At 33.6% G+C, this 14,377-nt stretch overlaps 1 protein-coding gene across 1 annotated transcript; it reads left to right on the top strand.

The window, feature by feature from the left end:
- The first annotated feature begins 493 nt into the window (after positions 1-493).
- On the top strand, positions 494-12,207 carry LOC111635671 (biogenesis of lysosome-related organelles complex 1 subunit 3-like). Its single transcript, XM_023380701.1, has 6 exons — positions 494-708; positions 4,060-4,156; positions 5,067-5,157; positions 5,239-5,258; positions 7,768-7,889; positions 10,817-12,207. Exons 1-6 carry the CDS (start codon positions 559-561, stop codon positions 10,943-10,945), a joined length of 609 nt encoding a protein of 202 aa, XP_023236469.1. The 5' UTR covers positions 494-558; the 3' UTR covers positions 10,946-12,207.
- Positions 12,208-14,377: the final 2,170 nt, after the last annotated feature.

The raw sequence follows: 14,377 nt of genomic DNA, 5'->3' as shown, positions 1-14,377 counted from the left end.
TAATAAAGGTAGAATAAAGGAACATGCATACTTTAACGTAACGCTAATACTTGCGGCAATCAATCGAAGCAATAATTAAAAATGTGTATAAATCATTACCGCCATATTTAAAGGCAAGTCGGCCATGTTTATAGGCAAATCGGTGTTATTTTACTCGAAAATAAGTTAATTTACTATCGTTAAAATAAATAAAGTCGACATAAATGGAATTCTTCTTCATATCGGAGCGCCGAATCATCCGATTAAATTGATCACACACGAATAAATGAATTTTACTTGTTTTACACGGAAAATACATCTTTAACGTCACAATGAAAAAATGGCCGCCGAATAAATAATCGGAGAATCTGCGAATTTTAATTGAATTATTAAGAGAAACGATTACTTAATTTCCGAAAAAATAACAAATAAATATTTCGAGCAGACGAATGAATTTTACATTTTCCGAAATTAAAAAAATAATTAAGGTATTGCCATATTTAATCGCCAGAGGGCACGGTAAGGGAAAAAAGATGGCGGCAGTGTGGTTGATCGATCGTGTGATTTATTTTTAATTAAATGGTGGAGAGGAATGAACTTATCAAGTGTTCTCATCAATTAGAAATGGCAAAAGCCAAGGGAAATGCTCAGGTAATTCCCGGAGAGGCGTACGAATCGGACGAAGATGTGGAAGTATCGCATTTTATGTCTCCTCCCGACATGAGAAAGGTCAGTTCAGTTAAATAATGGCCTTAAAAGGCTTCTGTAACAAGTAATAAAGAAGAAAATTGACGGTAAAGGCGTAAAAATGTCTTATTTGGGATTGATTCCAGGCAATATCATTTATGAAAGTGGGTCGGGATGATTACGTCTCCATCACAAGATAATTATGGCCAATGACTATAAAAAATGCATTAGTTGGTCGTTTGTTAACTTCTTTATGGAACTGAAGTTAAAGAGAAAAAAAATGGATAAGATGTCAACTCCACGTGATGAAATTACACTCCCCGAGACTTGTAGACCCCCCCGTGTATGAATAAAACCGTCAAAGGAACCGTATTTGTATGTACGATCCTTTGCTAGAACGTGCCGTTGCCTTTGAAGGTCGGTTTTTACCACGCGTTGGTACGACCTATTCTCTGCGCTCCGAGTCTGAGGCTTGCCTTGACTGATGTCGCGCATGTGGAGCGAGCACCCTTCCCCTCTAAAACTATATAATGTCCAGTACTCCGCCGACAATAAAGAGCCGAAATAGTTGTGTGGCCTAGATAGTTAAATGCAATAGTCTTAGTGAAGTGACATTACTTTGGAGGCTACATCTTGATATAGAGATGTGGTTTTTTTGACTTTTTTGCTGCTTTTGGTGTGGTCTACGGCTCTGGTAAGGTCCCGACCGTCTCGTCCAGAAGTGTAATTGTACCAAAAGGAATTATTTTGTGCTCTGAAATGTTAAAATGAATTTTTATCGATTATGCACCGTTAATTAGTGGTGTCGTACGTCGTACGACTTAAGTTTTAAATTGTTTTTGTTGAAAATATACGTTTTTACGGTGCCGTATCTTTCTTGTGTAAATGCGGAACTAGACCGAGCTGTTGGGACCTTGTCAGAGCCATAGACTTGCCCTTGGAAGTAAAAAAGTCGAAAAAACCGACGGTCTGTCTGAGTTCTTTCATTGGGCCAGGAAATGTACATAATACTGTACCTAATAAATTAAAATGAATGAAAAAGGAAAAAAAATGCATTCTTTCACCAAATGTAGTGGTGTAGTACATAGTATATACCGTAGATAGATGCTAGAAGTAGTCAGTGCAATGGAATTTCTCGTGTTTTGTGAGCTGTTGTTTGTCTTTATTAAAGTAGAAAATGGTCGATTTTTAACATTGTTTTCAGAAGTAGTTCTGGATTTTTGCACTTTGCACTTTATCCCATTCTGGAAGATTTTGGTATTCCAGATAGGCTGACTTTGCTAAGGCATTGCATCAACCTTGGTTCCTTTGATGTTTTTACTCCTAAGGGCTTGGTCTATGGCAGTGATAAGTCTCTATTGCTTTGATTAGAACTACGTTTGTCTAGTGGAATTTGCATAGTTTGTTGGTGTTGTAGATTTGAAAAATTGTGTTCCATGTTTTGGATCAAATTATTGCTATATTAAATTCAGAATTAAAGGTTTGAGTCTGGTGAGTTTAAATGAATGGTTTCTTTTCTATCTTGCTAACTTAAATACTTAAATAACTTTGTTTCTATATTACTGAGTATAGTAATACTTTAGGCTGAAGTGAAGAAATTTTTCATTTTCTTATGACGGAAATTGTTGAAAAATACTAATCTAGAGTGACTTATCTGCCAATCTACATTTAATTATCAATAATAAAATAGTAAATTTTAAACATATGGGCTCACTGATGAAGTTGAATGTGCATCAACTACACTTAACATAAAAAAATATATACTTATTACTAAAATATTCAAATTATTTTAGCTCATCACCGGCTGAGTGGATGAAACTGCCAAATAGTTGATTGTGGGCTCATCCCTGACCGTGTGGAGTTTTACAATTCTTCTTCATGTATCTACAATTCTTCTTCATGTATCTACTTAATTACGGACTAAGTCGTTTCAAGAGGCGTTCTCCTTAACAAATCAATTATTTGTGTTTCATTACTTTAAACCATTGATTCAATTTAGTCTAATTGCTTTAAATTTTAGGAAAATTTATAATTTGTAATTACATAACTTAAAACTGTTTATTTGGTCAAAAACTCTTCAAAATGACTGGTATTTTAATAATAATTCACAGATGAAAACCTCCCTGCTGGCCATATGTCTACATTTGAAAATCCCTGTTCTATACTTGTGCTCACACTCATTTGTGCTCAGTCAGCAGTAATGATAAGCAATCATAAAATGAGTATTTATTGAGCTATTTATTTTCTTATTCAGAATCCATTATACAATGCTGAACCCTGTAGACACTTTGAGAATACAGAAAACAAAACCCTCCACATGCAACTTTGTTTAAAGTTATTAATTGCTTGCTTCAGTGGCAAGCTTTACTGAATTTCTCATTTCTGAACATAGTGGGATATTATGAAACACACTATGTCTCATTTGCATACTGTAAATGAGACATAGTCTCAATATCTTATACCCGGGGTGGCCAAGCTCCTTGATAGTCCGAGCCATTTTTCAAAATTTGAAATTTTTCACGAGCCGCAATTAAATACGTATTAAAAAGGTATGCAAAAAATTCCAGATTACAAATTATATCCGTAGCAAGAGTGATACTGTACAAATTGTTTCCTCCAGAGCACAATGTCAACTGTCCATTGCAATGACAGTTTACAAATTCAAAATTGGTCTGGAGTCGGTCGATAACGGACGATTACGCCACTGTTTATGTTCGTTCGCGCAGTTTTCGATGAGTCATATCATTCTTGGACGAAAATGAAATTTGTTACAACGTTGCACTTAGTCTTTCATATTTGTTGTTAGTAATTTAAAAGACATTTTGAAACACATACGGAACGCTAATAGTTTTTTAAAAATATAATAACACAAAAATGAAAAGGGAACTCGGGTACATTTATCAAGAGCCACAAATAATCCTTCAAAGAGCCGCATGTGGCTCGCGAGCCGCAGGTTGGCTACCCCTGTCTTATACTTTTTGTAAAAATATGCTTTGTACACAAGTTAAATGGAGAGAAAACATCAAATATTTGATGAATTAGTACAACAAGAAAGTGAATTCTGTAATTATTCTGACTGCACTTTCTTGTTTACTCACGGCAGGTTCTTAACCCAAAACTTATCATGAAAGAAGTCTCTGCTGAATGAATATAGCTTACCACTCTTTGGCTATATTTGCCTAATTCTTTAATGAGGCAAAAGTAAATGGGTTGACCTTCGCATCTTCTATATCCAGCAGTTTGTACTCCCTCATAGTGGTAAGGAGTGAAACTTGGTTGCTTATGAATAGTGTGTTGCGTGCATAACATGATAGGAAAAATATAATAATTGTTCAAATTTTCCACTTATTCCTAATTCTAATTAATTTTAGAGGATTTTATTGTATTTTTCAGACGCCACTCTTTTTACAAGGAATTGTAGTTTCGGGTGAAGCGTCCGAATCCGACGAAGAGATATGTTCGGGTCCGACCAGTGCTTCTTATGCTACAGGTAAGAAAGTTTGTCAATTATCTTTAATCTTTTGTGATGTTTATAGGGATTTTTAGATTCAAACCCCACTCCCATGACACCAATTTGTGAGTGCTGGGGAAGTCTGTGACCTACTTTCTTGTCAAGGATGGCATTTCATTCAGTTACGCGTTACGCGAGTGGAGGAGAGTCGGAGGGGTCGACGATAAGACGTTGGCAAAGTCGAGTAACGACACCATTTAAAAAAATAAAAACAAGAGTTTATTAACCTAACTAACTAAATAAAATCTTATAAAACTCCTTAGACTTTGCGGATGAGAGAGAGAGTTTACAATAATATTTCATACCTCTGGGATAATATCGGATGGATACTTCTGACTTAAAGGTTTCGAAAAGCAGGTCTCGGTGTGGCACAAGGTCTTCCAATTAAGGGCGTACAGTAGGTATGAGGGGAAGATATGGCCCGTCTTTGTCATTGTCCGTTCGATTGCCGACTCCCCCGAGAGGGGAAGGAGGATGACTTTTATACATTTTGTGGTGGGAAAATTTGTCAGGTGACCAATTGTTTTAGCAGGTGTGGGGTTAAAGGTGGTGATCAAATGACAACAATATGACAAATTTTACCTGTAAGTGTAAACTATGCACGGTTTGATCGTGAGAATGTTTATAGTTAAACAGAAAGAGTTATAAATTTCTCATGCACTTTCTATTTTGTTTCCGTAGGTCCAAATTCCTTTAGTTAAAGGAACCTATTATAAATTTAAAGGATTAACTTCTTTTATAAAGTTATATGAACTTTGAATTTCACACTTTTAACTTTAATCTTGTAATCACTATAATACCACAAAACCTTTTTATACATTTTGTTACTATTTTGTTGTATAATATAATAATTATATGTATATAATTGTACAAAATCGTTTTGTTTCAGGAGAACAAAATTTTGACTTGCGATGTTCTTCCTCTGAGAGTGTCGAAAAGATGGACATACCCAAATTTGAAGAGCGGCTTAGATACAACACGTAAACAATTATGAATATTAATGCTTTTTATTAATCATTTAATAAGTATCATATTTTAAATGCTCTACCGTTTCTTTGTAGATTACTTCATCGAAAGCTAAGTAAGTAACGTTTTTTTTTAATACCAATTCTAAAATAAATATAGGAATAATAAGTTTAACATCTTTATATATGTAAGACTTCATTTTTACATTGGGTTTACAATGAAACTAAGATTCTAGCACTACAAACCATTAAATATCTAGTAATAACATAACGGGGACTTTCCCCACTTTCAAAATCAACGGCTTGTATGTAAAACAGTGCGACAAACAGATTTGGAAAATGTTAATTAAGGTTCTGTTAATGTACTGACAGTTCTCTGTACACTTACATTCACACAAGTGCACATTCAGTTACAACTTTTTTTACCATCTGCTATTCTGTAGAGGATGATAGTGATGGTTGAAAGTAAATAATATGGAATTTAATCATTTAAACTTAATTTCAATTAATTTTCTAATGTTAAATAAAATTACTTGCCCTGACTGACTGAATGACTGATTCATCATCGCCCAGAGCAAACTGCTGAACCTAAAGAGGTGAAATTTGGTACACGGTTAGGGTATGTCATAAAAACGCACACTAAGAAGGGATTTTTCGAAATTTCGCACCGGGGAGAGGGAAAGGATTAAGGATTAACCTGAAGAACGGCTTCTACCGTACTAATTTAGATGTGATTTTTTGTTTTCAACTGCGTTTAGTGTTCATTGAGCACTTAAATGTATTAAATTGATAACATTGCAGACATTGTTATAAATATTTTTATCTATTTTGATTTTATGAATAATCTGACAGTATAGTTTATTATTATTATACTATACGACTGCAGTGTTTTCTTGCTTACAGAGTATTCTCTATTAAAATATGACAAGCACAAACATCAATATCTGAAGCAGTGCTTGAATCCCTAATGTAATGAATTAGAAAGTTGCAGCTGAAATTAGTAACAGATTATTACTTAAATTATAATTTATTCCAATTTAAACTTCTATGAATTTGCAGTCTGCAATTTGAATAATGATGATGATGATACTCCGATATTGCTGTATTATTCTGAAGATATACAGTAATTAAGTTTCTTATCGTGTCTCACCACGGCTTGTAAAGGGTGTGTCAAGTGCAGTGCCTGAGGGCTTGGCTGCTTGATATAAAAGCTTAAAAACCATGGCTCCCTTCTCTTTTCATCATCTCCTGTACTGATAAAAATAGATAGTGAATGAACCTGTAATAATGTTAATGACTTGTATATCTATTTCCTTCCTCAGACACAAATCAATAAGATACACAGGAATCTTGCATTAAGGCTAATGTTGATATAGAAATAGTTGAATATAACAATTATATTGCAAGTCTGGATTAATATATACAGTCCTGGAAAAAAGTTTAAGATTAGAAACATTATTAAATTGATGTTCCATTGACATAATCTACTCTTACTAAATCATCCCGAAGGTTTACTATTGGGCTACACTGTGGACATGGCAAAACATTGATATTATTGCCAGACAACCATATCATTGTTGAGACAGCATTACAAATAGGAGCATTATCTTGTTGGAAAATAAAATATTTGTCCATTACTTTGTCTTTTAATGGTAGAAGATAATTTCCTAATGCATATTGATAGTCAACTTTGAACAAGGTGAAGTGAAAGTACTAGCTGATTTTAACTGATGAGAGAAAGCTGCCCATACCATCACGGATCCCCCATCTTGATAAAATAGGAGAATGGTGACGTGTAACATTCGAATAGTATCTCCCACCATCAGGGCTATCCAGGTTCAATTTCTTCTTATCAATAAAAGCTGTGTGAGTTCATAAATCTGAATGGCCAACATAATGCATTGCAATGAAACCGTAATCTGACTAGATGACATATCAGAGGATGTAGCTGTTCTCAATATTTCCTGTCTTCTCTGGCAGAAAGTTTTCTTGGCCTGCCATAATTGTCATGGTCCAACATTTAAGTAATTGTGAATTGTCTTTTTTCTACCTAATAGGCCTGCAATAACACATTCAGATTTCCCACAGATTTATTTTATTGGGGAGCTTTTCTTTTTTGTTATCTGGGGGTGAAATCCAATTGTCTCAGATGTTAATATATATATAAATATCTTGCCTTTTTCTTTATCCGGTAATGCTTATCTTATTGTTTATCTTATAATTAATAACATTTTTGATATATATTGTATAAGATTTTATAAGGTTTTAAAATAACATCATTACAAGGAAACATTTGAAAGTGTTATAAGATTATATGATAAACAGATATTGGGAAAACAATTGTAAAAATCAATTAAACAGTAACTGAAAAGTCTAAAATGTATTTTAGATTTAAAATAAAAGATATTTTAAGAAGTTAAATTAGCTGTTAAGCTAACACATTTAAGTAAAAGTAAATGAATACCTCATAAAGACATCAACGAATTCCGCTAGATATGAAGCAAACAATAATAATTAAATTGTGTTTTATATATAAATAATGATATACTTTTATAACAGATTTAATTACTTTTGGATTTTTATTGTGATAAGTTGGAAATTCTAATTAACAAATGTTTTTTTCAGGAGAGAAAAATCAAAGTTTACATAAAAATTTAATTGAAATGGCTTGCCAACCGTATCAATCTGCTGCCAAAGAGATAGGAAGCATTTCTCAACAATTAATAAAATCACAAATTCTTGTCCAGGTAAATGATTTTAATTAATAACTTTTAACTTTTAGGCTTTCTATGGAAGTTTCTCTTTATTAGGGTCAAGTGGAGTAAAATAGTTATAAAAAAGAAGTTTAATTATTGCTTTTGAAAGCATTTTCAACGTACTGTATATGATATTTTACTGTAATTTTTAACACTAATACTCTGGATTTAAAATAAATATAGTCCTTACATGTATTTCAATATTGTAATATAATGAAAGTTTAATATTACAATAATATGGATTTATTAACTGTTGCAGTAGACTATGTACATACATTTTTTTTACCACACAATCTGAGCGTAAACTCCGTCCTCACGTACAGACAGAATTCCCTATCACTTCATTAATTTCCTGCATCCCAGGAATTTCTAGCAAACACAAATAGAGAGTTAATGGATGCCCCTTTGGGGGGACAAATTGCTGATACCACCTGTGAAACAGTCAGACTATATGACAATTTAACTCAAAAATAACAAGTAATAAAATGCTTTGGAATATTGCTTTATCCGAAAAATTTCTGCAGTAAACTTAATTCCACTGAATCCAGAAAAAACAATGGATGTGGATTAATCAGAGACAATAGCTTATCTTCGTATTCTTTATTTTCTTACTTACTATGCATTTCGGGTGCAATATTTTCGTATCACTTGCACTCCTCTTCAGGTTTTTTTACATTTCTATTTTTAAGTTAAGAACCACATCTGCCAAGTGTTGATGTTGTGTCCCCTGAGGCCATTTAGTATTGTTGTTGATAAGCTAATAGTTATTTTTCTAAAACTATTTTAGTTGCTGTTTTGTTATATCTGTCCCTAACTAAAATACTTAGTTATTACTTTGGAAGATATTCCAAGACACTATTACAAAGTTATGTATAATTGAGGGAATATGAGTCAGGACCAGTCCAAATCTGCATTATATATCACATGTTGGGGAAATAATCCCCTTTTTTTTCATCTAGACTTGCCAATTCTATAATAGATGATGGAATTGACCTACTTCATCTATGCCTATTTTTGCTATGCATCATGATAATGTGACTAGCGGTATAGATGTAAAACTGTGTGGTTCAAAAAATACCTTTCCTTCATCTTGAAAAAGATTGTTTACAAAGTACATTTCGAGGTTATATTAATTGTTAAGAAACTAGAGAAAGTTGCTGTGAAACCGATGTGATTGCTGTAGGCACATCTGAACAGTGTTGTTGCAAATGTGCAGAAATGCATAGTTCAGTCACTAGATAGATTTTATTATGCTTGGGTGACATATAATACTTTGTTGTAAACCCTACAGTCCTATCCTACACCTTCTGCTGATGGACAGGATGAAATTTGGTCTTTTACAGAACCCATCAGACCTTGTGAATTATCTGTATTTATTGCAATAGCTTGGTGCTGGTAGACAGATGTCTCATAACATGGTTCCACAAGATATGTTTCTTAGCCTGAAAAGAAACTATGTCCCCACTCATTAATAAAGATCTCAGTACTTGCACAGCATACCAAATACCCATTCTAGGGACCAAAGTTTTTGTCTTATTTATGAACAAACCTTGGTGAAGTTTGGCACTATTTTCATGTAAACCCATCATTCCATATATTGTTTTAAATGATGGATCATCTGATATCATATTTGAGGAATTGGAAGTGGCCATAAATGTTGCAAACACAATTTGTTTGTTGTTGCTTTTGATGTTTCAGAGGATAAATTGAAGATGCAGAAAATCCTCTGCTGATTGTTGGCTACTTCAAATGTTCTCATACCATACATTGCTATTTATTTGCTGGCTTCATCTGGGGATGAAAATGATTGAAGGTAGCTATTGTTTTTTATTGTATTCTTGAGGATGTTGTATGTGAAATGCTATTTCAAATTTGTTTCAGACTAGTTCATTGTAAGGTTTTCACTCTCCCTTTCTTGACTTTTAAAAAGCAACAATACATTTTGATTTTCTCAAAGTAATATGATAATTAAAATAGTCCCAGAGTATACTGTTTAGATTCCTTACTACTATTGGTTTTTAATAATTGTAGACCAACCTCCACTTACTTTGTTCCCTTATACCCCATTCGCACTGAGCATTTCGATCTAGATTGTGACTAAGGTCGGAGAGAGTTCCGTGGTGCGAACGCTCTCGACCGTTTCAATCTCGACTGAAACGAGGTTCTATCGCGATCGACTGGAGAGAGTTCTTGAAACTAGATCCAGTCATAAGAGAGATCCCACAATCCCACGCGTGCGAGAAAATACAAGATGGTTGCAGAACACGTGTCAGGCTATCGACAGAGAAATAAAAAAGACAGCTGGAGAGATGTTGACATCTGTCTATTATTAGATGTACGGCAAGAAAAAGTATTTATTTCTAACCAAAACTTCCATTTTGTTTTGTTGGTGTTTGTGACTTACCGCGTAGTTACGTCAGTTTTATGATCGCGTGTAATAGCCAGGTTCTTCTCGAGCGGACTGCCTGTGTGAACGGCACGACGTTCGACTAGTGACAGTCACAATCCAGATTGTAGGTAAATCGAGATCGAAGTGAGTCGTGGATTGTGTGTGAACGTAGTATTAGTCTACCTCAAAGCAAAGTCAAGCAAGAAAACTTGTCTTGCTTGCTTGTCCAAAAAATTTTGTAATGATTCATTGTTTCAGGTGCTACCATTCTTGTTTTATTTTAATGATCGATTTTAAGCTAAGCATTTTATATATAGAATAGACATTGGTTAAACTTTCAAGTCAGTTGAGAAGCATGATAGCAGTTAATCTGGGGTATGTGTGCATTTGTCATAGGCTAACATATATTTGTTTATTGTTAAAAAAAAAATCGTTCTGTATACATGCTACTACTTTTGTCTTTAGTAAATATGTTTGTCGGTATTATATAGAATTTAACCTTTAATTTCATTTATTATTTTTTTTCTAGGAAGTCTCCTCGACTCTTCGCAGATTGACGAACGATCTGTTTCAGTTGGAAGACAAAGTCCAGACTATTCGAAGTTGTACTTTACTACCGGATATTAATATTAGTCCACCCGTAAGCCCCGATATTTAGAATAGTCCGCATATAAGAGTATACTACAAATCCATCTATTCGGACCATTAATGAATTTTTAAAATTTGTTTAGCAATATATTTACAATACAGGTCGAGGCCACAATCGTCGGAGTTTTCCAATGCCATTGTTCGATTTGTCGTTTTAAAATATTTGATCCATTCTATGTGAGTTGCTTGACTTACAAGATAAATTTTTAAGTATTTTGAGAAATTTCTTGTTTAGAATGTTATATACGGAGAATTCGGAAGAATTCCGCAATTTGCAATTGCTACGGAGTGAATTTTGTTTGTGAGAAATTGAAAAGAAACATTCCAAATTCCAACTTGATATTTAATTATACATTGTGATTATGTAAAGTATACAGATGTAAATTAATAAACAAAGAAATAATTTACATATATTATTATTTTTACTGTAAGTAAGGTTGGTTTGAGCCTATTATTGACACATCATCACTTTGTAGTTAGCATAGGTTGACTAATTATAATAGTTTAATAGTAAAGCATTAAAGCAAAATGGATATAAATAGATCACTATATAATCTAGATTACGGTTCTCGGCCTGGTTTTTGAGCCTTTCCATGTTGTAATCTAAGTTTGGTGTTAAAAATACTACAAAATTAAAACTTAAATAGGAATTATCACCAATATAGAAATGTGAATCCATCAAATTACTTCTATGAGAAAGAAATAAATAGAAATGGAATGGATAATCATAAGGGAGCATTTCCGTTCTGCATTCCTTGTGCCTAACAGCTAAATTCATTGCACTCGAAGCCCAATAATGGGGAAATACCATACTAGTTACATAAACTGTTGCATGGTATTATCCAGCTTAAAATTTCAGTACAATTTTGTGTTTTCCATATGTTCAGATTAAACAATTTTTGAGAAAATGAAATAAATAAATGCTTTCTATTTGTTAATTTACAGGGTAATGGCTCCAGCCAGTATACAGGATTTAACTGGTTCTGTGCACAAGGAACAAGTCGCAGTTGTTCCAAGTGCACAGACACTTCAAAACGGTATATTATTTACAAAGGAGATTAGGCAAACGAAAGGGGTTCGAGTCATTACAAATTAATAGTTATATTAGGAAAAAGTAGGCAAAATGTTTTTGAAATTGAGCCACCTTAAGCAGTGGTCCTAGCAATTTCCAACCGTGCGAGTTGCATGCATCTTCTCGTGGTCGCATTGCTTGTTGGCGTTGCAACTTGGGAACACGTAACCTTATAATAAGTCAACATCCACTTTGTCTGCTATAGTAGTCATTTTTTTAATGCAAAGGAATGCCGTTTGTAAGTGATAGTACTTTTAACTTAGTTCTTTAGCTGTATTTAAAATAATAATGATAAACTAAAAGCCAATCAACATTTCATATTCAGAAATCTAAAAATGGTACAGTACATACTTACATTCAATACTGAGACTCGCTTATCTCGCCCTGCCTGTGCTCTTTTATCTTTGATACAGACGAAAAGTAATTGCGTGTTAAACAGTTTTCCAAACCTTAAACATATCTACCACGAAAAAAGTCAATTGGAATATCATTGATCTCTGTTTAATGCCTGTCTGAGTCATTTCAACTTCACAAGAAGCAATGTCATGCAGTTATTACAACCGGAACATTTTGTTCAAACCGGATTGATGATGTAAAGCATTGCAACATCTGGGCGTTCTGCCAAGAAAGGACTTTCTATAGAAAACTCAACCTTATTTACATGCTAGACATGAAGGAAACGGGAAACCACGTAATAGCCTGCGACAAGTGTTCAGTAGTTTTATCCCTCAATACTCAACATGCATAGATCAGAGTTTGAAGCTCTTTTCATGATGTACCATGCCTGTTTTTATAGCTCGTTCTCCACTTTTCATAGTCTATGATCGCCGCTGAGTTTGACTCCACTGGAGATATGGCACAACACGACCCTTATCTCTCCACTCTTCGACCTTTACCAAAATTCCTTATATACAGAAATAATCTGTCAGGTTTCAAAATTTTTGGCTCATACATTCATTAAAAGACACATTGAAAAGAATATATTCGGCAAGTTTTACAAAAGAAACTGACTGATAGCCTATGACAGCAACTTGTCTACATGACTTTTAATTTAACTTTTAAGTTAATTTAATACGAAAAATAATTCCAAGATTCTTATATCTATTGACGTATTGCAATGGTGAGTATTTTTAAACGGGTGATAAGAGCGGATTCCCGTGTCAAGAAAAAACATTATTACAGATTTTCCTGTGTGGTTTCGCGAGACAGCGGTTTATTTAAAGTGAAGAAGGCGAGAAAAAAATAAATTATTGACTACTGAAATTAGAGATCCTCAACTTAAAATTAGGTTAGAGACTCATAAAATTGTAGAAATATGTAATCCATTAGTAATTTCAAATATACAGTAGAATTATTTATTAAAAATAAACTTAATACATCGTCATAAGTAAAAGGCGAAGACAGCTCCGGGTTAGACTTTAAGAGCACGAAGGCGCCATCAGCTTAAAAAACAATCATTCACCGTGGACGGATCATTGCGAATGTGACATTAATAAAACTAATGTAAAGGTATTTTATAAAGAGAAAGTTATTAAAAGTTTTAAGAGATTAACAATTGACTTTCAGACTTCACTACATCTAATTTTTATTGATGTGCCGGTACTTCAGTTCGTTGCCACATTTATTTGATTTATTGACAATCGAAGGTAAGCATATAATAATGGCGGAAAATCGAATTTTCGTAAAAGTACAATAATGATATTCTATAACTGAGAAACAAATTTCTGTGGAACGAATCAAAGAGGTTTGAATGTATATACCAAAATATATAGTCAAACCTCCGAACAACGATTACCCACGTGAACATAAAAATGGACGTTGTTAGTGGGTTGTTCTGTGTGTATTTTATTCAGGGGTTTCTCAAACGGGATCCCGGCTGATTTTTTCAATCCGAGAAATACTTCTCATCTGGGAAGATCTCGCCAATTTCTTAAAAGTTCAATTTTTCTTTTTTTGTGTTAAGGTTGAGTTAATTATGCAAATAAAAAGTATAATTCACTCATAAACTGTCAGAATACATTTGTATTTATTAATTTTCAATCTACTTATTACTTTTTTACATTTAGCTTGTTATGACATCCCATAGATTGTCTTAATTTTAACTATGCCCAGTAGCTTCAATAACTGCTTTATGCCAGGTGTGCAAATTGAACAATGATGGATACGAGTACGAAGTCTGCCAGTATGGCGTTTTTCTTCATAAACCCGATTATTAAAGCCAAACCAACTGCGGAATTATCGGGTTATAAGCTCGATACCGCTATTAAAGCGGCCGAGGTAGACAAATTAACAATAAGTACTGCAACGCATCTCGAAAACGAACTAGAAATTATCAAAGCTACGGATAACATTTAATTAAGAAATAATAGA

The sequence above is a fragment of the Centruroides sculpturatus genome, unplaced genomic scaffold (genome assembly GCF_000671375.1).
Source record: "Centruroides sculpturatus isolate CEXI.00-Female unplaced genomic scaffold, Cexi_2.0 scaffold896, whole genome shotgun sequence".
NCBI lineage: Eukaryota > Metazoa > Arthropoda > Arachnida > Scorpiones > Buthidae > Centruroides > Centruroides sculpturatus.
Note: the sequence above shows the minus strand (reverse complement) of the source record. Positions and strands in the feature narration are given on the sequence as shown.